Source organism: Macrobrachium nipponense, chromosome 1 (assembly GCF_015104395.2).
Source record: "Macrobrachium nipponense isolate FS-2020 chromosome 1, ASM1510439v2, whole genome shotgun sequence".
Classification (NCBI taxonomy): Eukaryota; Metazoa; Arthropoda; class Malacostraca; order Decapoda; family Palaemonidae; genus Macrobrachium; species Macrobrachium nipponense.
This window is the reverse complement of record NC_087200.1, coordinates 38,317,337-38,339,904: the sequence shown is the minus strand read 5'-3', so window position 1 is coordinate 38,339,904 and position 22,568 is coordinate 38,317,337. Positions and strand designations below refer to the sequence as shown.

Genomic DNA, 22,568 nt, shown 5'->3' with positions numbered 1-22,568 from the left:
TTGCCTTTTTATGTTTTATTATGAAAATTAAGTTATAAAACATATTCTGCTTATTTATAGAAATGAATTTTATTGAAACCCCTTATTTTTCTTCGTTAAAAATACTTCATGTTAAGCTAGTGACGTAATTTTTTTTACGTCAAGGAAAATAATTCTACATCGGAAAATATGCATTCTATCCATTAAATCATAGATAACGTAAAAATTCAGAAGAACTGCTTATGGTAATACTGCTAAAAGCCAATGTTGTGAAGAAAAAACGGCATCCCTATCAGGCGTTTACTACTTTCCGTTCAATGAGAAACATGTCAAGGCACTGAGCACCGATGAATACGCATTCACTCGGATGGTTGTCGTAATACCTGCATTCGGGATGGTGACCGCAGAAGAATGTCAGCTGCAGATTCATCTGTGACGAGGAAGGGTGGCATTCTGGTCGTCCCACCTCGATGCAGTCGTCTAGACTCATGTCAAACCACCAAGGCGGAGGAGACTTTTGTTTCTTGAGTAGTCTATGGATGAAATGAAAGATGTTGAGGGTCAATACAAAGAGCATCTTAATTTCTTCTATTAATCGGTGATATATATATATATATAGATATATATATATATATATATATATATATATATATATATATATATATATATATATAGTGGTTAACTCCCTGTGATTGCGTTCGTGCATGCCTGGTCTTTACGTTGTCCTTTGTGCGCTTCCAGAAAAAGATATAAATGCTTTGTGCGCGTCTATGGGGATGGGGGGGAATCAGATGGAGGATAAAATGTTTGAATGTAGTACGTAAATGCATGTTCGATGAAGTTCCTAGGTGCTAATTCAATGATACACGAGTACCTAGGAGTACTATTGTACCAATTCAAAGTCAGAGGAATCGTCAGAAAGTGAAAATTCAAAATCTGTCACTCCACGGTTACAACTTTAATTTCAAAACTGAGCGGTATGAACACATTTGTTATTATTTACATAAGAAGAATGGAATAAAAATATATATAAAGTTTCAGAGATAGATGAAACTGACATTAGCACCAAGAATTGGTAAATTTTCATAAAGCACTGTACTATTATTGAAAGGTGTTCAATGCATAATGCTATAGAAAGCTGGCGCAAGATTTACTATAGAACAAGAAAACCAAAGATTTCCAATCCAAAGAGCATCTTAATTTCAGTTTAGGGGTTACGGATGAGTTACAAGGAGGTTTTATGTTATGTTGGGATAAGAACGAATGATCATTTATCTCTTCACCTTTACGTATGAAGTCTAATGTCTACTGAAACCGATCTCTTGGATCAAGAGATATTGTTAATATCTCTTAGGTCTCAGGAAGGTAATTACATAAGAAAAATATTCTATACTTGGATAGGCAAGAGTGGGCAGCTTTTATAACCGATTTCATGAAAAATTTCTAACATTGTCAGGTAAGGTGACTGAAGTCTTGATATTCGCAAATATTGTTCTCGTAGCCTTTAGACTTTAGGCTGTCATTAAAAGGATTAAAGTTTTCCCAACAATATGTAGAAGACAAATGAATAACAATAGACCGGTAAATCTGGTAAGTAAAGTAAAGTAAAGGGTTTTTGACAGAACTGTCAAAATGAGGGAAGTTTACAAATAAAAGGAAACCTTATGTAAAAGAATGAAAAACTGAATTCAGAGCATTTCTTGTAAAATACAACCTTGCAGCGTATTTATTCACTTCTCATTAAACGCATACAAAGGCACTCGTTCATTATTGTGCTTGTGGTTTAAAAGCATGCTTGTATGCTTGCATATCAGTGTCGAGAGCAGTGTAGGAGTATACATGAAATGAAATGCACATAAACCTCTTAGAATTGATCTGATACTTTTGCCTACATTTTTAGAACTTCAGTATGAATTGGTTTTAGGAGAATTAGAAGAAATAACACGCAAAAAAAACGGTATTTGCCGAAGCTGTCACCTCCTACTGACTAAACGGTGCAAATGCGCATATATATATATATATTATATATATATATATATATATATATATATATATATTATATAATGAATATATAACATTATGACTATAGAGAGGATACACACACGCATATAATATATATTATATATATATATATATATATATATATATATATATATATTATATATATGTATATAAAAGTATATATATATATATATATATATATATATAATGTATGTATACATTTATGTCTATAGAGAGGATACACACACGCATATAATATATATATATATATATATATATATATATATATATATATATATATATATATATATGTACACGTTTGCGTGTGTGCGTGTGCTGTATCAAACCTTGGCTTTGAAATATCACCTTCAGTAGAAAAAAAAAAAAAAAAAGTTATACCTTACGGAGAAAATTAGAAAAAGCGATGAGTCGTTTAGTATTCCAAGACAAATTTTAACGGTTTTTGTACAATGAGACACCAGAATTTTGGGGGGCTGGCAGGAGACAGCAGTTGACAAAAAAAACTATCCTAAATCACAATTTAGCAGAATGATATTGCAGAAACTGAATATTAAGGTGTTAGTTCGTGAAACGTGGAATACTGTCTGAATTATAAGTTCAAGAAATGATCTATTATACTTATTATTTCTGCCTGGAAAGAATCCTTATCTAACTCTTAAAAGGAATATAGATTGTTTCCCTTTCCTACAAAGATAAAACAAGTCAAACATGAGGTGAACGGTATTCTTTGAAGAGTAAAATTCCCGCCCTGAATTTCATAGGTGGCCAGGCTCAAATGGCAATATCGTCTATAAGATTAATCCAGCCTTGTGGTGCCAAGGGCTCCTGCTCTTAAGCAGCCTGTAATTAAATGGTAATATAATTCTGTCTCGTGTACTTAATCGATTTCACATTGAGCCTACTGGCAGATGTGCACGTTTGCATTTCTGTAAGTTCAGAAATCTTACAGTTGAAAGTACAGACTAATTTGTCATTCAGATCTGTGTGAAGGATGTCAAGGATGACTGGGCTTCTGACAAAGGTTGCAAATGAAGGAGAAATTGGTTAGAAAAGTAGAACCAGCAAAAATATAAGTATTTGAAATACAAAAGTAAGTGCTAGCAGAGAGGCTCACTGGCGAAAAAAAAGAAAAAGAAAGAGAAGAGTGGTCTACTGTCTAGAGTAGGAATTTAAAGGATACTTGTGTAATAGGAAAGCGTGCAGTCTTACAACAAGCACTAGGTGCTCAAATCAAGTCCAACAATCATGTTTCGGTGAAATTTATGCATAACCCTGTGTGATACATTAGGGATACGACCTTTTCCACCATTCCTCATATAGAAAAGTGAAACTATTATGGCAAAAGAGAATGTGAAATACAACCGTATCACTGACATTTTGAGATTTCACAGTCATCTGGAGAGACGTCTTGTGACTCTGCTTTTCCCACACTTACGTTCTTATAAAATAAATTCGTGTATGGTTCTTTTAGCGAGCTGAGACTTGTCAAGCTGAAATAAAAAAGCGAAAAAAAGTGTTGTTTGTGCTGACTAGCAGAAAGTCTTGTAATTCTCAAGCAGTGATAGAAAAAGAGGTAGGTAACTTGTGTAGACTTTCAGAAAGTCTTGGACTGATCCAGTCTGGTGCTTTAGAGAGGCGATTCTTACTTCGTACTGTTCCATCTGGATCTTTTTCTTATGTAATAGAAGTTGCTTATGTACCTAGAGACGGGCTCTCTCACCAGGTTGATCCAAGCCGCCCTCGGCAAGCCCAGTCTGGATAGTTAGAGGTTGTAAAAGGCACTGGTTAGTGTATTGCAGTCAACGGGTTGACCTAAGTATTACTGGACCACATGCTGGTAAAAATTTACTCTATCTTTTGTAACTGTGTAAAGGTTTACCTTCCTATCAGTGTGAACTTTTAAAATGTTCTGCATTTCTTAACGCTGTTCACAATGTAGGATATTAATAACGGCGTTTATAAATATGAAATTAAACTAATGCATATTCACTCTGCGACATGATTTTATATTTACCAATGCCAGTGATCAATCAAACGACATATGAACTTGCTTTCTGAGATTTTGTGTCAATTTCAAATATGTCTCTTATATCATGATTGTTTTCTTTGAACATTACCTTGTGACGTTGAAAAAATAAATGTGCCGCTCGAAGATTTTAGACCTAATCATCTTGTGACCGTACATGGCGCGATGCAGCAACTTCCGCCTGCTGGCGGTGTCAATCCAGTGCTGGTCGTAAATGGTGGAATGCTCACATCGCAAGAAGTTTATTTTACACAGTCTGAAATCAGATTTTAGGGTCAATTCCAGCTGACTTTGAGGCCCGTTGGTTCTTCGCTGCTTTCTGTCGAGCGAGAAGGAAAGAAATATAAAATTTTTGCCAATGACCAAGCGCCAGGATCTATGAGGCCATTCACCGCTGAAAGGAAAATTGAAGGTAGAAAGGTTAGAAAGGTGTAACCGAAGGAAAACCTCGTAATTGCACTATAAGACAATCGTTAAGAGAGGGTGGAAAGTAAGAGGGAAGAAAGCGAATATGAACAGAAGTACAGTAAATGAATGAAAGGGGTTGCAGCTTGGGGGCGAAAGGACGCTGCGAAGAACCTTAAGTAATAACTACAGTGCACCGCATGAGGTGCACTGACAGCACTATTCCTCTACGGGGACAAGAGTACCACACGCCACGACTGGATGTTTGAGATTAATGTTACCCTAAAAAAGCTGGCGTCACTTCAGCCTTCTGTCTCTATCACGTTTTATATTTGTTTGTCCTTTAATATAGAAATTCTATCTGCGCTCGTGTCATAAGATCTTTATCATAAATTTCAGGCGAATTCACTTTATTTGAAGTCTGATAAGAATGGGGCAGTACACAGACAATAATAGGAAAACAATGTGAGTTACGAATTACCAAAGACTATATATATTCACACTATACTCTGTTTTTTTTCCATCTGTCCATCCGCCTGTGGTGTTTGGGCAAACACCACAGGCGGATGGACAGATGGAAAAAAAAACAGTATAGTGTGAATATATATAGTCTTTGGTAATTCGTAACTCACATTGTTTTCCTATTATTGTCTGCGTACTGCCCCATTCTTATCAGACTTTTTTTCCAGATTTTACAAATAAAGTGAATTCGCCTGAAATTTATGATAAAGATCGCATACAGTAAATTAGTAAAACACTTTTCAGTTGCAAATGTACACCCAGATATCCTTTTATTTACCTAAAACTTATACATAGCGTAACTATTTAAAGCCCGGGACGCAGTGTTACCATGCGAAAACACCACAGGTGGATGGACAGATGGAAAAAAACAGAGTATAGTTAGTCTCCATTAACAAATCATAATAAAACGCCATTCGAGAAAGAAATGGGAATTTAGATAGGTAAATGAAACGATACAGTAGGTAAATGAACCAATACAGCAAATAAATGCATAAGAATTTTAAAGGTTGCTAAATTATCAAGGGGCATCAGTATCACACAAATTTTAAATAAAAATATTTACTTTCATTTTATAGATTTGAGGCATACTGCCGAGCACTGGGGCAACTAAGGCCATTCAGGGCTGAAACGAAAATTGACAGTGAAAAGGTTTGAAAGGTGTAACAGGAGGAAAGCCTCACAGTTGCACTACGAATCAATTGAGGAAAGTAAGATGGAAGAAAGATGATATGAAAGGAGGTACAGCAAAAGGAATGAAAGTCGTTGCAGCTAGGGGCCAAAGGGACGCTGCAAAGAACCTTAAGTAATACCTACATTGCACCGCATGAGGTGTATTGACGGCACTACCCCCTACGAGGATACTTGGGGTCAGGCGAACAGCAACAAGCATACGCTACAGTAATTAATTGAAGTTGTAATTACTGACAAGCACATCTGACGTGTACATTAATCACCTGACAGCAGTTAGTTATAAGAAGACTAAAATTTAAAACTTTTTGCGGAAGGGTTTTTCTTAGTGAACAGTACTTTATGGCTAAATTTAGCAAGGCACTGGGATAGTTTTACAATATATGAACGATGCGCACATAATTATACTCTCACGTTATACGTGTGTGTGTGGCTGAACCTGTTTGCCTTTGAAACTAATTTTATTTTTCGATTATCAAAACTCAAAAACTGTGAAAATCAAAACTCCTACCTGAAAGAATTTTCGCTACTACTCGTTTAAATTATTGTTGCATAATCTTGACTGTGGTGTTTTTGTATGGTAACACTGCGTTCCGGGCTTTAGATAGTTACGCTATGTGTAAGTTTTAGGTAAATAAAAGGATATCTGGGTGTACATTTGCAACTGAAAAGTGTTTTAATAATTTGCTGTATGCGAATTACACCGTTAATATTCGAAATAGGATATTATTATAATTGTTGAATGTAAGCTGAATGCAACTATCTAAAGCCCGGGACGCAATGTTACCATACAAAAACACCACAGGCGGATGGACAGATGGAAAAAAACAGAGTATAATAAGTTTATTAACGAACATGCTGTGTATGAATTTACTGGGATATCAGAAGGCCTCACGAGTAGCCACGTAGCAATGCAAACCACACTACTAGCCAACAGGCCTTTTGATAGTATTATGCAAACGACTGAGCAATCAACTTGCCTGTCTAAAATGGAATTGAAAGTAGTCGACCCGCACTTAGGAACTCTGTTGTAGATCAGAAGTCGAGCATTTGAAGGTGTGACGTTCTTTGCAGTCGGTTTGATGTCGACGGTGTCAACGTCTTCGTTGACACTACTGAAAGCGTAGTCTTCGTCATCACCACTGACCTGCATTGGGATGCTGACGGGAGGAAAAGCCTTCAGCTCCTCCTTTGAATAATTGACCTTCTGGAACTCTGGAAATGGACTGGGTGTCGTTTCTTTGCTCACAGAGGAACCAAAAAGGCTCTCGAATGATTTTGGTAGGCCCAGAAAGCTCTTTAATTTCTCTAGTGGCGCGTACAAAGAACTCTCCTCGGTGGTGGAAGGCTGGAAAGTTCTCTCAGTGGGGACGTACAGAATCGGAGAATCATCGACGAATCTTCTAGACCAATGGTGGCTGTTTCGTTGGGATGGCCAGTACGCCGAATATTTCTTGGCCCTAGGAATAACTTCTGGAAGAAAAGCAGAAACTGGAAGATGCTGTCAAGTGTAATTTTCGCTGTCTTTTTCCAATACATTACTAGGCAATTTCTCGAATCCCAGTTTTTTTTGTTCTCTCTCTCTCTCTCTCTCTCTCTCTCTCTCTCTCTCTCTCTCTCTCTCTCTCTCTCTCTCTCTCTCTCTCTTGCATACAAAATGACTCACAATGAAATTTCCCAGAATCTGCTTACTCTCGTTCGTGTAGCAGACATGTAAATATAAGTCTATAGCATTCTCAGTTTGAAGATATATATATGATATCTATATATATATATATATTAATATATATATATATATATATATAGGAATAGTATCACATCGAACCGTGATTCATTTATATACCATTCGAGCTACAAATATCCTTTAATATCTAAATTCGCTCTACCTCGGAATTGATATATTTTCATATATGTACCAAAGGGGAATTTTTTAGTTGATAATAATTTCGTCCCCACATAGGATCGAACCACCGTCCAAGTGAACGGGAACGAAATCAGGACAGACAGTGACGCTATCAATTCAGTCAACAGAGACGCTATAAGTTTATATCGATTCTGACCTTACAAATCACCCTCGAACTCGGTTTTCGTAATTAGAATCAATATGAAACCCCGTCTACCATGTTAGCCAATCCGAGCGTTTGACCCACGTAGCCTTTGTTATGAATAATTATCACATCGAACCGTGATTCATTTATATATCATTCGAGCTGCAAATGTCCTTTAATATCTAAATTCGCTCTACCTCGGAATTTATATATTTTCATATATGTACTGAAGGGGAATTTTTTAGTTGATAATAATTTCGTCCCCACATGGGATCGAATGATATATAAATGAATTACGGTTCGATGTGATAATTATTCATAACAAAGGCTACTTGGGTCAAACGCTCGAATTGGCTAACATGGTAGACAGGGTTTCATATCGATTCTAATTACGAAAACACAGAGTTCGAGGGTGATTTGTAAGGTCAGAATCGTTATAAACTTATGGCGTCTCTGTTGGCTGAATTGATAGTGTCACTGTCTGTCCTGATTTCGTTCCCGACCACTTGGACGGTGGTTTGATCCCATGTGGGGACGATATTATTATCAACTAAAATATTCCCCTTCGGTACATATATGAAAATATATCAATTCCGAGGTAGAGCGAATTTAGATATTAAAGGACATTTGTAGCTCGAATGTTGATGAAATGAGGCTCTATGATGATCGCCAAGAATGGACAGTTCCTGAAGCAGGACGACTGACAGGCCTAGAGGTCTACCTGACGTCTGGTGAGAAAGGTGAGATATATATAATATAATTATATAATATCTATATATAGATATATCATAGATCTATATATATTATATAATATATATTATTATAATATATATATATATAAACTATATATATTGTATGCAGTGGATCTTTGATACCAAAAACTGTAAGCGAACCAAGATGCAATATAGAAAAAAAAAACAACGTTACATTGACTTTTTTCAATAGTTCCATACACTGTTCAGCTGAATTCAAATATTTCTGGAAAGAACAACACAGTTATATACTGAAAACAATATACAATACATAATGATACCTTTAATTTACACAAACTGAAAGACTATATAGCAAAATGGAAGGAAAATCAAGTGATGTACTTAAATGTAACAAATTTAATATATGAGTTTTTTCCAGGATTACGGGGGCGGGGGGGTGGGCAAGTGCCCCCTCTTGCCTCTATGTGCGGGCGCCCATGGTAAGAGACTGATTGTTGTTAGAGAGAGAGAGAGAGAAGAAGAGAGAGAGAGAGAGAGAGAGAGACGAGAGAGAGAGAGAGAGAGAGAGCGGTTGTTTGAGAGAGAGAGAGAGAGAGAAGAGCGGTTTTTTTTCTTTTTTTTTTTGAGAGAGAGAGAGAGAGATGGTATTAGTGAGAAGAAAGAGGGAAAGAGGCAGTGGTGGTTAGAGAGAGAAAGAGAGAGTACGAGGAAGGAGCTTTCTCTTTTCTTTCTTTTTCATTTAACTAGACTGAGCCACAGCAATGCGTGGCCGGGTACAGCTAGTATATATGTGATGTATGTATATATATATGTATATATATATATATATATATATATATATATATATATATATATATATATGTGTGTGTGTGTGTGTGTGTGTGTGTGTGTGTGTGTGTGTGTGTGTGTGTGTCTTTGCTTACTTAAAACTGCCCCGCATTGTAATTAGGTATAGTACTAGGCAACACTTCAGGAATCCACGTTTTTTATATATACATAACATGCAATGGCACCATATTACCTGAACGATTATTTCTCTCTCTCTCTCTCTCTCTCTCTCTCTCTCTCTCTCTCTCTCTCTCTCTTACATGCAAAATGACCGATGTTGAAACTTCCAAGAAATTGCTTAGTCACGTATATGCATCAGACAAGTAAATACTAATGCTCTATCACCCTCAGCGTGATATATATACATCCATATATATATATATATATGTGTGTGGTGTGTGTGTGTGTATTTAAGGATTCCCTGCAATATAATTAGATACCACGTATCTTCGTGCTTGAGACTCAGTTTCCAGATCAGTAAAACGAGGTCTTGTGCACGAAGGCGTTCCACCACGAAAACTGCGTGCTTTGCCTCCTTTGGACCGCTTATTATGTGAAAGATCGATGAGAGAGAGAGAGAGAGACAGACAGACAGACAGACAGGCAGACAGACAGACAGAGTGAGAGATTCAGTAGGAGGAGAATTATAGGAAGGAACACGATCGGTCTATAAATCATATAATATTTTGGTACAAATAGGGTTGAATCAACGGTATTCGGATTTCTGTGCCTAGGGGCGTCTCATTAGTCTGAGTTTCCATTTATCGGTAATGATTCTAAACTATAAAGTTCAGTTACTGATGAACTCAAATCAAAATCCTCGACAGGTTCACAAAGGCTGATTTCATCGGTGTTTGAGACCTTACAAGGAAAATACATTTGAATTGTTGCGGTCGATGTTATAGAGCACGGTCTAATCGACTTTACCAATAGCTTTTAACGGTTCAGATAGTCAGCTATGTCTCGTATTTTCTGAGTGTTCTTTTTATTTTCTTAGCTAATCAAACAGGTACGTATAGTGTTTTGTTGATATTTTTCTCTGGCAAACTCCTATTACGTCAATTTGATTTATTTTCGAGTATGTAATGCGAAGTATGTTATCATTTTCAAACAAGGGAAATTTTTTTTACTTGATATTCCAGATTTTACTTATTATACGACTTAAGCTTCAGCTAATGGAAGATATTTTCTTTGCTTTAATTTCCCCTTGCAAAGATATTGCTATGTGGTCAGAAGTGTTGTATGAAATGAAAAAGACACGAATTGAGACAATGTAGTTGTAATTAATGTTTTTATGGTTTTCGTCACTATTTTTTTTCATATATGTGTGTATATGTGCACCGTTCACGAATAAGACACGATTCAGTAAATTATAACTACAAATGTTTACATGAATTTACGAAAGTATTTTAGTACATGCAGATGTGTGCGTGTATGCGTGCACTGTTCTCGAATTATTTCTAATAATTGCTCGTCTACCCAAAATGAACGAACTAGTTTACCGTGATTAGAGGACCCATCCGAATAATCGTACTCCACGTCAGATGACGAATCCTTCAGCCCGCCGTGGCCCTGACCTGCCGGGGAGGTCACCTGCACCAGGTAAGGCTGGAAGGAAGCCCACAGGTAAGCAGTCGGGTGCCAGATTCGACCTGTCGTGTGGATCAATGTGCAGCTGGCGAGGACGGTGAACAACAGGGCCGGTAACTTCCTCGATTTCAATTTCAGGACCATCTTCGGAGAGCCTGCAAGAGTTTGGAGAAATTTCTTCTATATATATTGTGTATTTACGCAATTAGAACCTCAAAAACCAAGGGAAACTCAAATACATTACTTCCCTAAAACAACTCTCTTCGTACTTTTAATCATATGTTTAGTTTTATCTTTAGATTTTTTACTTTTTTAATTCATCTATGTTTGTTATAACTGTGTTCTTCTTCCTGCACTTCGTATTACCGTCTGTAATTTCTTTCAAATGATCACCACAGTGTTTGGAAGATTGCATTTAAAAGTAGGTGGTCTCTACGGGCCTGTTCCATACTAACAGGCTTCATCTACTGAAAACGTAAAATAATACGTAATAATAATAATAATAATAATAATAATAATACTAATAATAATAATAATAATAATAATAATAATAATAATAATAATAATAATAATAATAATAATAATAATTTGAAAAACATGGAAATAAGAAAATTTCTTTGCAGGTGACCACTTACATTTAATTATATGTTTACAGATTCTGGTATTATTTTTTAAAAACCTAATGAGGTTTGCTACAGTTAAAGGCAAATATTCAAGTAAATCATCTACAGGCCCTTTTGTAAATAAAGAAACGACATCAAAACTCACAATAAAGATAAGGCAGGGAGGAGCACTGAAAGGTAAACTGTTTATTTAAATGATCAAAGCCCTTCGAAATGGATTTAATTTGTTTAATTAAGCGGTCAAAGCCCTTCAAAACAGATTTAATTTCTTTAATTAAATGGTCAAAGCCCTTTAAAATGGATTTAATTTGATTAATTAAATGGGCAAAGCCCTTCAAAATGGATTTAATTTGTTTAACTAAATGGTCAAAGCCCTTCAAAATGGATTTAATTTGTTTAATTAAATTATCAGAGCCTTCAAAATGGATTTGACTTGTTTAAGCAAATGGTCAAAGCCTTCAAAATGGATTTAATTTGTTCAATTAAATGGTCAAACCCCTTTACAATGGATTTAGTTTTTTTAATTAAATGGTCAAAGCCTTCAAAATAGAATTAATTTGTTTAATTAAATGGTTAAAGCCCTTTAAAATGGATTTAATTTGTTTAATTAAATGGTCAAAACCTTCAAAATTAATTTGATTTGTTTAATTAAATGGTCAAAACCCTTTAAAATCTATTTAAATTGTTTAATTAAATGGCCAAAGCCTTCAAAATGGATTTGATTTAAATAAATGGTCAAAACCATTCAAAATGGATTTAATTTGTTTAATTAAATGGTCAAAAGCTCTTTTAAGTGGTCAAAGCCCTTTATAATCGATTTAATTTGTTTAAGAAAATTGTGAAAGCCTTGAAAATGGATTTAATTTGTTTAATTAAATTGTTAAAGCCTGTTAAAATGAATTTAATTTATTTAATTATTTGGTCAAAGCCCATCAAAATGGATTTAATTTAATTAAATGGACAAAGCCCTTTAAAATCGATTCAATTTGTTTTAATTAAATGGCCAAAGCACTTTAAAATGGATCTAATTGGTTTAATTAAATAGTCAAAGCCCTTTAAAATGGGTTTAATTTCTTTAATTTAATGGACAATGCCCTTTAAAATGCATTTAATTTGTTTAATTGAACGGTCAGTCCTTTGAAATGGATTCAACTTGTTTACTAAAATGAGACTTCGCTGTCTGTGTAGGATCAGACCTCAGTTTCGTGTAATCTCACTATCATGTAATAATGCCACTATTTTACTTGCATGTCACTTTTATTTAATATTACCAGTGAATTAGACTTATGCGCCTTTGTTACTTGCACTGTTTCGTCTTCTTTAAGGTTTTTATAGGCCTGGGAAAATATTACGGGTACATCAGGGGGAGAAGGCTTGGCCATAGCACCATAACAACATCTTCACAAAAATGGATGTCGTCAGGAAAAAAAATCATGACAAAAGTTTTCCAAATAACAAAATGACTTTGAAATATCGACATATGTCAGGTTACTGTCAGAACCACCATATCTCAGACCAGTCATTAGTTCAGTAGGCTCAGTTTCGTATAATTTACCTAAATGGCTTGACAAAATTCTTACACCTTTGGTAGGAAACGCTTCTAACACGAATGTAAACAACAACGGCGACTTTATAAACAAATTGAATACTTAATTTGAATTTTGGTTTTAATATGGTGAATTTTGATGCCGTCTCTTTATTGACAAAAGTGCCTGTAGATGATTTACTTGAAATTGCGGAGGAAGAATAAGAAAGTTATGATATTCCTTTAGCTGTAGCAAACCTCATTAGTCTCATAAGGTTGTGCATCAAAAATAGTACATTTGGTTTTAATGGGGAATGTTTTTGTACAAAAGTTCGGCATGGATGTGGGTAATCCCGTACCTCCTGTCCTTAGCAATATTTACATGGAATAGTTTGAGACAAAACTTTTACCAAGAATTTTGCCCCAAAATGTTATATGGTTTAGGTATGTAGATGATATTTTCTGTATTTGGCCAGTTCACGGAAATCTCCAGGAATTCCTTATGAAGCTCAATATTTTAGTCCCTTCTATAAAATTTACTGTAGAGAAGAAAGTGTAATTTGAATGATAGCAGTTTCAACTTTTCAGCCTTTCGAAAATCAACTAACATTGCCTCTTTTGTTCATTATTATTCAAATCACATTCAAAATGTTAAATTCTCTGATTTTTCTGGGATGTTCCTATTTATGATATTGCCTTGAAACTGAAATACCCAAGGACTTTTATAGATGTATCTTGGAAAAGAGCTAGGAAAACATATTATTTAACTAATGATAAACTTGAATTTAGTAAGCATAACATTCTAAAATTACAGTATAATGAAAGGTTTTTAGAAATTCCTAGAATTTTAAAACTTTTCAACAGAAATGTTGTTTCCAGTCATTATAATGTTAAGAGTTTAGTAATAAAAAATTCTCCTAACGCTGTTTTTGGCTGCATATGTGAAATTCCTTGTAAAAAGTGTGATAAAATATATTACGGACAAACTGGAAAATCACTTTCACAACGAATCAAACAACATGGATATTCTGTGAAAAATGCCCAAATATCGAATGCATTATTCGTACATAAGAGAGATCCAGATCATCCTATTAACTGCAATGTAGTAAGATCCTTAGTGCCGTGTAGCGACACAGTTAAAAGGAATATCATTGAACCATGGTTCATTAAGTCATAAAATGAAAGTGTTCGAAATTTAAGTCTTGGTTTGTTTAAACTCGATGCCTTCATAACTGAAAAAATTGATAAATATAAGCAATAGAATATTTATTTTTATACATGTTTTTTGGACGTTTGTGACCGCGTGATCTCGGGTTATCCTGGATTATCGCTTTGATTTTCACCCTTTGGAGAATTAACTATCTGGTATTCTTCATCTTTTTGTTTACCTTTAACCTTCTTTCCAACTGTATTTTGTTTGTGCCCCGATGATGCCTGAATGAACAGGAGAAAGCTCTTGGTACTGACCTTCTGCCTTCCATTTTCTTGTGGTCGCATATTACAGTATATCTAATATATACATAGTATATATATATATTATATATATATATATATATATATATATATATATATTTGTGTGTGTGTGTGTGGGTAATTGTTCTCTGTATACGGGTAAAAGTAACCGACGAGACCGTAAGAATTACGGAGCAATATAACTTTACATGCAAACAGCTTATTATCAAAGTCAAGTACGATTATTGTTGGATGCAAATGAGAGAGAGAGAGAGAGAGAGAGAGAGAGAGAGAGAGAGAGAGAGAGAGAGAGAGAGAGAGAGAGAGAGAGAGAGAGAGAGAGATTAGAAATGTTTTATGAAAAGACGAAATCGTTAGTAAGCGTAAAATAATACATGAGAATTTTGAGATAATCTGGTCACATGGAAAGAAAGGAGATGGCGTGTTGGTGACGAAAAAAAAAAAATCAATAAATTCGGGGAGAGAGAGAGAGAGAGAGAGAGAGAGAGACGAGAGAGACCGGGGTGAGAGAAGGAGGAGAGAGAGAGGGTTGTCAATGTATTGAACAATTTAACTTTATCCCTTACGAAACGGAAAGTGAGAAATGAAATTACAAGTACTTCAGGACAATTATCGCTATATCTCACTTTCAGACTTCGGATCGCGTGATCAGAAAACTACCACGAAAGGAAAAGAACCACAGATCTATCTCACAAACCAAATGATATTTACGATTTAATTCATGACAATTCTTTCCCGCTCCCCCTCCTCCGCCCATTCTTCTTTTCGTCATGCAAGCTTTAAACTGTAAGCTTTGACAATCGTTTGCACGCCCTTGAACGCAGTCTCACTGGAACGTTTCAGAAGACTGTTTTCGCTGCAATTTCATGAATCAATGTTACTACATCCAGTCTAAGCTTTGCCCGTGCCAAAGATGTATTAAAATTACGCTTTGAAACAAAATTTAAAAAAACAAAACAAGGAAGAAAAATAGACCATTTGTAATAATGAGATTTTCTCGTACATGCGCTCATACGGGAGATCGATGGTAGGCGCCGCTCTCCCCTCCGAAAGGCCTTGACTGTGGGACTGGGACATTGTGTCTGGGAAAAGGCGGGAAACTTGTCGCAGTATGGCAGTACCATAGAGCGTATATCACTGGAGTGGCGATCTCCCTGCCTAACGTTTGACCTCGAGCGACCTTATAGAAAGGTCTCGGTCCAACTCATGGTACTATACTTTATTACATTTAATATTATTATTTGTTTACTGTTATTATTATCTTATTGCTATTATTAATATTATTTTACTATTGGTATGCTATTATATTATTGATGCTGGTATCATTATTATTAATATTAATTATTATATTTATTATATTATTATTACTGTACACAATTTCACAGAGAAAAATTACTTTACAAAAACAGGTTGGGCTAAGCACTCCAGCCATTATGGTCAGGGCCTAAGCATCTGCTCCTGGATCTAAGCAGTGTCTAGCATAAATGGTTCCTGTAAATTACAGGACTTTCTTAGCATACAGTCACTAAAGCACTAACCAAACAGTAATGTACAATCACTAAACACTTACATTCACAATACACTTTCACTCACTTAACATTCACAGTTACTTTACAATCTCACTCACTAAACACAAACTTACTATACACTCACTAAACATTTACACCTTACATACACTCCCACTTAATAACACTATAAACTCTCTGAATAGTCAACAATCACTAGGCACTAAACGCTCACTAAATACACATAAAACACTAAGCACTCACTATATACTCACTATGCCTCAAACACTCAGTAAACATTCACTAAACACTCACTTAATCCTAAACATTCATTAAACACTAAACAATCACTAAGCATTCACTAAAAACTAAACAATCACTAAGCATTCACTAAGCACTGACTATACTCTAAATATCCACTAACTATTCATTATACACTAAACACTCACTAAACATTCAATAAGCATTCACTATACACTAAACATTCCTTAAACACTAAACACTCACTAAATGCTAAATGTTCATTAAACCCCTAAACATTCATTAAACAGTGAATAAACATCCACTCATTACTCACTAAACACAAAATAAACACATTAAACATTCACTAAACACTAACAATCATAAGACTTACTTAACACTCACCAAATATTCACAGTATACTTACTAAACACTCACTAAACATTCACAGTATACTTACTAAACATTCACTAAACACAAATATTGACTGAACTCTAAACGCTCACTGAATGTTTCTCCACTAAACATTCGTTAAACATTAACATTCACAACACATTTTCACTAAACTCTAAACACTTACTAAACATACTTACACACTAAACATTCATTCACTAAACACTAACATGCACTAAACCTTCACTAAACCCTAAACACTCACTAAACATTAACATGCACTAAACCTTCACTAAACCCTAAGCACTCACTAAACACTTACACCATTAAACATTCACTGAATGCTTATGCACTAAACATTTGTTTAACACTAACATTCACTGAACATTGACATTCACAAGACATTCACTAAACACTCACTAAACATTCATTGATTACTTACACACTAAATATTCACAAAACACTCAATAAAACCCTAAAAAATAACTAAATATTCACTGAATACTTGCATAATAAAGATTCAATAGCATTCATAAAACACTGAACATTCAGTAAACATTCATTGAACCCTAAACAAGACATAAACTCATGAACATTCAATAAACACTTACTCACTAAACCCTAAACATTTGCTAAACACTTACTCCTTAAACATTAGCAATAACAAAAAATCACAATCGCGCAAATCCCTGTTCAATTTGTTGGTTAGCAGACCTTTGAAAATGGCCGCAAGGTTTTGTAGCGCCGCCCTGGTGGAAGACCACCGAACTACGTAGTACTGGTATAGATATCGCAACTCCAGGTATATACCCATTATGTGCAGTACTCATATACGGTACCAGTAGCGGATCAGTGCCCATTATCAATGAGATGATTGTTCATATCATAGTTGTTTGTGATAAGTATTTTGCTTATCATATATTTGCACATCTACACACACACACACACGCACATACAAATAAATGTATATATGTATATATATATATATATATATATATATATATATATATATATTATATATAGAGAGAGAGAGAGAGAGAGAGAGAGAGAGAGAGAGAGAGAGAGAGAGAGAGAGAGAGAGAGAGAGCAGTTCATATTTTATTTTTTGTGACTATCCTTTTCATTGAACTGTACTTACAAAGTAAAAAAAAAAAAAAAACAATCTTTTGTTTTTTGGGGGCCAAGCTCTACGATTTTATTATAAGACATTAACATCATTCTTTAGTAGTAAGAAATAGAGGAGTGATGATAGGAATATGATATAGGCCACCATATTTGTAAATGATTTTAAGTAAAATTCTGTTAACCAACGTCAGTTCTCTGAATAACATCTAATCGGGTAGAAGGGCATAGACCGCATACGCAATTTTTCTTCTTAATACAACTAAAATAACTTTTCAAGTATTACATCTTGTATATATGCCATGACATTTATATCAGAAAAAGTTCAGTGTTGGGAAAAACGACCCACCCCCCCAATAAAAAAAAACTCTGGGTAAAGGCCTGGAGAGAGAGAGAGAGAATCTACTGGTTGCTTTTCACATAGTAATTACCACAATCTTTAAATGTAATGCACTACTATAGAACAAACACAAGCGCCCGCACATATAACTAATTTCAATTCTCCCATTTGTATAAAATGACCCACTTCATTTGCATAAACTATTGTGTTAGCTTCCAGTACTTTTTTTTCTTTCTTTCTTTTTTCTTTTGATGGAGGAACGGAAGTTAGGAAACATAGTGCTGCAGGCTCATCACGGGTTGTATGAATAGGACTGGCAATCTAACATCATTCGTTCCTTCATTTACTGAATAACCTCGCCATGACCTTCATTGAATTCTAGACGTATTTCATAGTTTAGCCAGTCCCGCCCACGATGAGCTATTAACCTCACTTATAAAATGTCTACATTTGCACTTTAAAACTCACGAAAAACTCAAGATCGTTTTGAGTTGCAATAACACGTACTAACGGTTTAATTATTACGCTTGCATAATCGCATCTCATGCAACACTTAACCATCGTATCTGCCAGTGGTTGTTGGACTCTTATTGTCGCGCGTCACCTGCCGTTTAAGGTTTAACGAATTATTATCCGCATTCCTAAATTCTACATCTCATATTCCTGAATATTCTATACTTTTATTTGTGCCTGGCAATGCAAGCTTGTGTGTGTGCGTGACGTCAGCCGAAAAAAACATACTCCGCTAATCAAGACGGCTAATATAATCCTATTATTAATCGTTTTGAGAAAATGACATGAAATGCCTCCCCATGTTACTTGAAGATATTAATGAATTAGGTTAAATATACACTTTTGAAGTTAATTGTCTTTCTGATAGTTATTAAATCAAAAGGACATTAATTTATCTACTCTTTTACTAACAGGACTGATACGGAAATAATATATGAAGAAGTTTAGGGATGGAAAATGCAAACTTTCGCAAATATTGCTGCCTTTTGACTCCATAGGCCTAAACCTAGAAGTCACCGTTACAAGCCTGAAATAATAACAAGCCAAATCCACATACCATACTTACTACCAACAGAAGCCTACACTAACACACACGCACAAACACACAAAAGATGATTAAATAAAACAACTTTACGAAAGAAGATAGGACAACTGACCGTATCTTCTGATCCATCTGAATATGGCGACGGCCACTGAGATGTAGGGATTGTAGGATTGACTCATCTCACACTGCTGCTTTGCTGGTATGCCAGATGGTTTATATGACACTACTCCTTTGCTGGTATGCCTCTGTTGGCTCATATGACGATACTCCTTTGTCGGTATGCCTCAGTTGGCTCATACGACTGACTACTGCTCTGTGGGATGCCTCAGTTGCTTCACACAACACTATTGCTTTGCTGGTATGCCTGTCTCAGTTGGCTCATATGCCTGCTGCTTACTGGTGCGGTTCAAACGTCACTCTTGCTTTGCTAGAATGCCTCAGTTGACTTACACGACACTACTGCTCTGCTAGAATGCCACAGATGGCTCTTACGACACTAAAGTTTTGCTGGTATGCCACTGGCTCATACAATACTTGCTTTGCATGTATGCCTCAATTAGTACTTATCTTATTATGCTTTGCTATTATGCCTCAGTTAGTTCATGCGACACTCCTGCTGTGTTGGTATGCTTCAGTTGGCTTATACGACACCACTGCTTTGTTGATACGCTTTAATCAGTTCTTACGACACAACGGCTTTGCTGGTATGCTTCAGCCAGTTCATATGACAACCCTGCTTTGTTAATATGCCTCAGCTGGTTTATGACAAGACTGCTCTGCCAATATGCCTCAGCTGACTCATATGACACCATTGCTTTGCTGATAGTCCTCAGCTACTCATACTTCACCAGTGCTTGTTGACATGCCTCAGCTGACTCATATGACACTAATGCTTTGCTGATAGTCCTCAGCTGACTCATATGGCACTATTGACTGCTTTGCTGGTATGCCACAGCTGACTCATATGACACTACTGCTTTGCTGGCCCGCCTTAGTCAGCTCACATGACATCACTGATTTCCTGGCTGTCATGCCACACTTAACTCATACTACACTGCTGCTTTACTGGTAGGCAACACCAGGCTCATAACACACTGCTACTTTGATGATATGCCTCAGTCTGACTGACACCCGGGCAATCCTAAGCGACATCCTGAGAGAAGGGCCGAACACTATGAGAGAGGGCAAATATTACCAACTTCATCAGGAACTTATTCTGGTGACCTTCACATTCACTGCTACCCTCGACGCAGTTGGCCTGGAAAAAAGTTACATTCATAAAAAGTTACAATTATTATGAGAGCAACGTATTTCACATATTCTGCTCCTAATTTGCATTACTATGAATGTCACCTGCTTCGACATCCTATTTTGTATGACTAGCGCACACAAGCCCACACATACTAATATTTCGTTACACACACACACACACACACACACACACACACACACACATATATATATATATATATATATATATATATATATATATATATATATATATATATATATATGCTAAAGGCGTAGAGTATGTAATAGCAGTTATTCGAAAAACCGTTCTACAAGTATTTTTAAGCCGAATCTTCTTAATTTGTTACGTTACTTGAAGACTGAGAAACTTTTGCTACTTTTCTACTGGGCAGCTTCTTCACTTGAATGACGTACTTATAATTTCGTGTGTGAAGTACTGTTACTCTGTCTCTCTTATCTTTACTGTCTTCATGATACACAAATAGGCCTTCAACCTTAGACTCATTTTGCCATTTATTCAAGCTTTGAATCAGTCCTGATTTGTCTTGCTGTCTTTCTCGTCTTTATTATTTTAAGAATGACTAAAACACCATGTTTTACTTTATTCTTCACTGATATAAGAGTAATTGTTTATTCCTACAGCTCGCTCGCTCTCCAAAAGTCCTGGGGTCTTATTCTCACTAGCGAGTCTGTCAGCGTCTGACAACAAATCTTCTAGATCAGAGATATATTTACAATGGTTTCCTGTGTTTATGATCTGCATAGAACACGTCATCACGCAATCATTCGTAGTTTACGATTGTCTTTCGTCTGAAGATCACTGAAGTAATCGGCAAAATGCAAAGACGCTAGTAGGGAACAGCGGTTGTATTTCAATCCAATCAAAGTCTGTTTCGATATAAAAAAAAAGAAGTCTATTTCTATGTGTATTTTTTATGTGCAATTCAACAGTATCTGATAACTTTGTGGAATGTCCACGCATGTCTATGAACTAACAAAATGTTCTTATTACGACTTGAAGGGATAAATCCATTTCTTGTATGTTTCTAAGAAACAGTATGAAAAAGGAAAAAATAAATTATTACTATAAAAGAAACACACACACACACGCACACAGATACACTCAAAGTCATGATACTTTTAGACTGGGAGAGCGAAGAACCCGGAACTACAAAGAATTTCTGACACGAGATTTTGCGGGAATACGTGTACTTTTCCCGAGGAACGGGTTACTTGGGGTTCATTTTCTCCACGCAAACATTTGGAACGCTTCGATGATTATAACGAAATCGACTTAAGGGGAACAGGTAGGCCAATGAGATGCACGTCTAGTTTAATTAATAGCTGGCGTAGCGGAGCGCATCGTATAACCTCTAAATACGTTAGAATTGTATTTGATACCTGGCAGATTTGCACGAACAGCGCTTAGAATTCTTCAGCGTTATATGGAGATGGAATTTAAAATTTAGGCCAAAGGTGAAGTGCTGGGAAATTGTGAGTAGAACAGTTTTAAAGGTGTAACAGAAAGCCTAGCAACGTTACACTATGAAACATTTGCAAGTAGAGGATGGAAAGTCACCTGACAAAGAGAATGTGAATGGAGGTACAGAAAAAGGACTGAAAGGGGTTGTAGGTAGAAGGCCAAAGGGCGCTGCAAAGGATCTTAAGTAATTTAGGCTACAACGCCCCGCGTGAGATGCACCGACGACACTGCCACCCCTGTGAGGAAACGTTATATCTATAAAGGAGTGTTAGACCAACAGAAATGATTGGATGAAGGTCAGGATGAAAGAAAATGATCAGAAATCCAAGTTATTCTTAAAGTCAACCTATCCAACATGCATTTTGTCGACAAGAATTAACAGAATTCATAACATGGACAGGACCAATTCTTTATCTGTTACCAATAATACAAATTATTATTATTATTATTATTATTATTATTATTATTATTATTATTATTATTATTATTATTATTATCATCATTCATTCATTTATTTATTTATTTCAGAATTAAAACTTCCAAAGAATATGGTAGGAGGTTGAGCGAAATACAGAAAGAAACGACCCCACTTATAAAAAGAGAAGAAAATTAATAAATTAACAAATAGATAAAAACGTATTCAAATGTAAGGAGAATAGTGTTAGGGTAGTAATGTATGTTTGTTTGTTTGCACGGTGTTTTTACGTTGCATGGAACCAATGGTTATTCAGCAACG

General features: G+C 35.6%; 1 protein-coding gene across 1 annotated transcript in view; it reads right to left on the bottom strand.

Annotated features, from left to right (window-relative positions):
- Positions 1-22,568, bottom strand: part of LOC135218739 (uncharacterized) — a 41,630-nt gene that overhangs the window by 3,565 nt on the left and 15,497 nt on the right. Inside the window, exons 2-7 of the mRNA XM_064255189.1 lie at positions 19,211-20,356; positions 10,733-10,975; positions 6,603-7,114; positions 4,119-4,486; positions 3,648-3,755; positions 363-512 (exon numbers count right to left, since the gene is read on the bottom strand). Coding sequence (XP_064111259.1) covers positions 363-512; positions 3,648-3,755; positions 4,119-4,486; positions 6,603-7,114; positions 10,733-10,975; positions 19,211-19,355 — 1,526 coding nt within the window. The 5' untranslated portion in view covers positions 19,356-20,356. The remainder of the gene's footprint in view (positions 1-362; positions 513-3,647; positions 3,756-4,118; positions 4,487-6,602; positions 7,115-10,732; positions 10,976-19,210; positions 20,357-22,568) is intronic.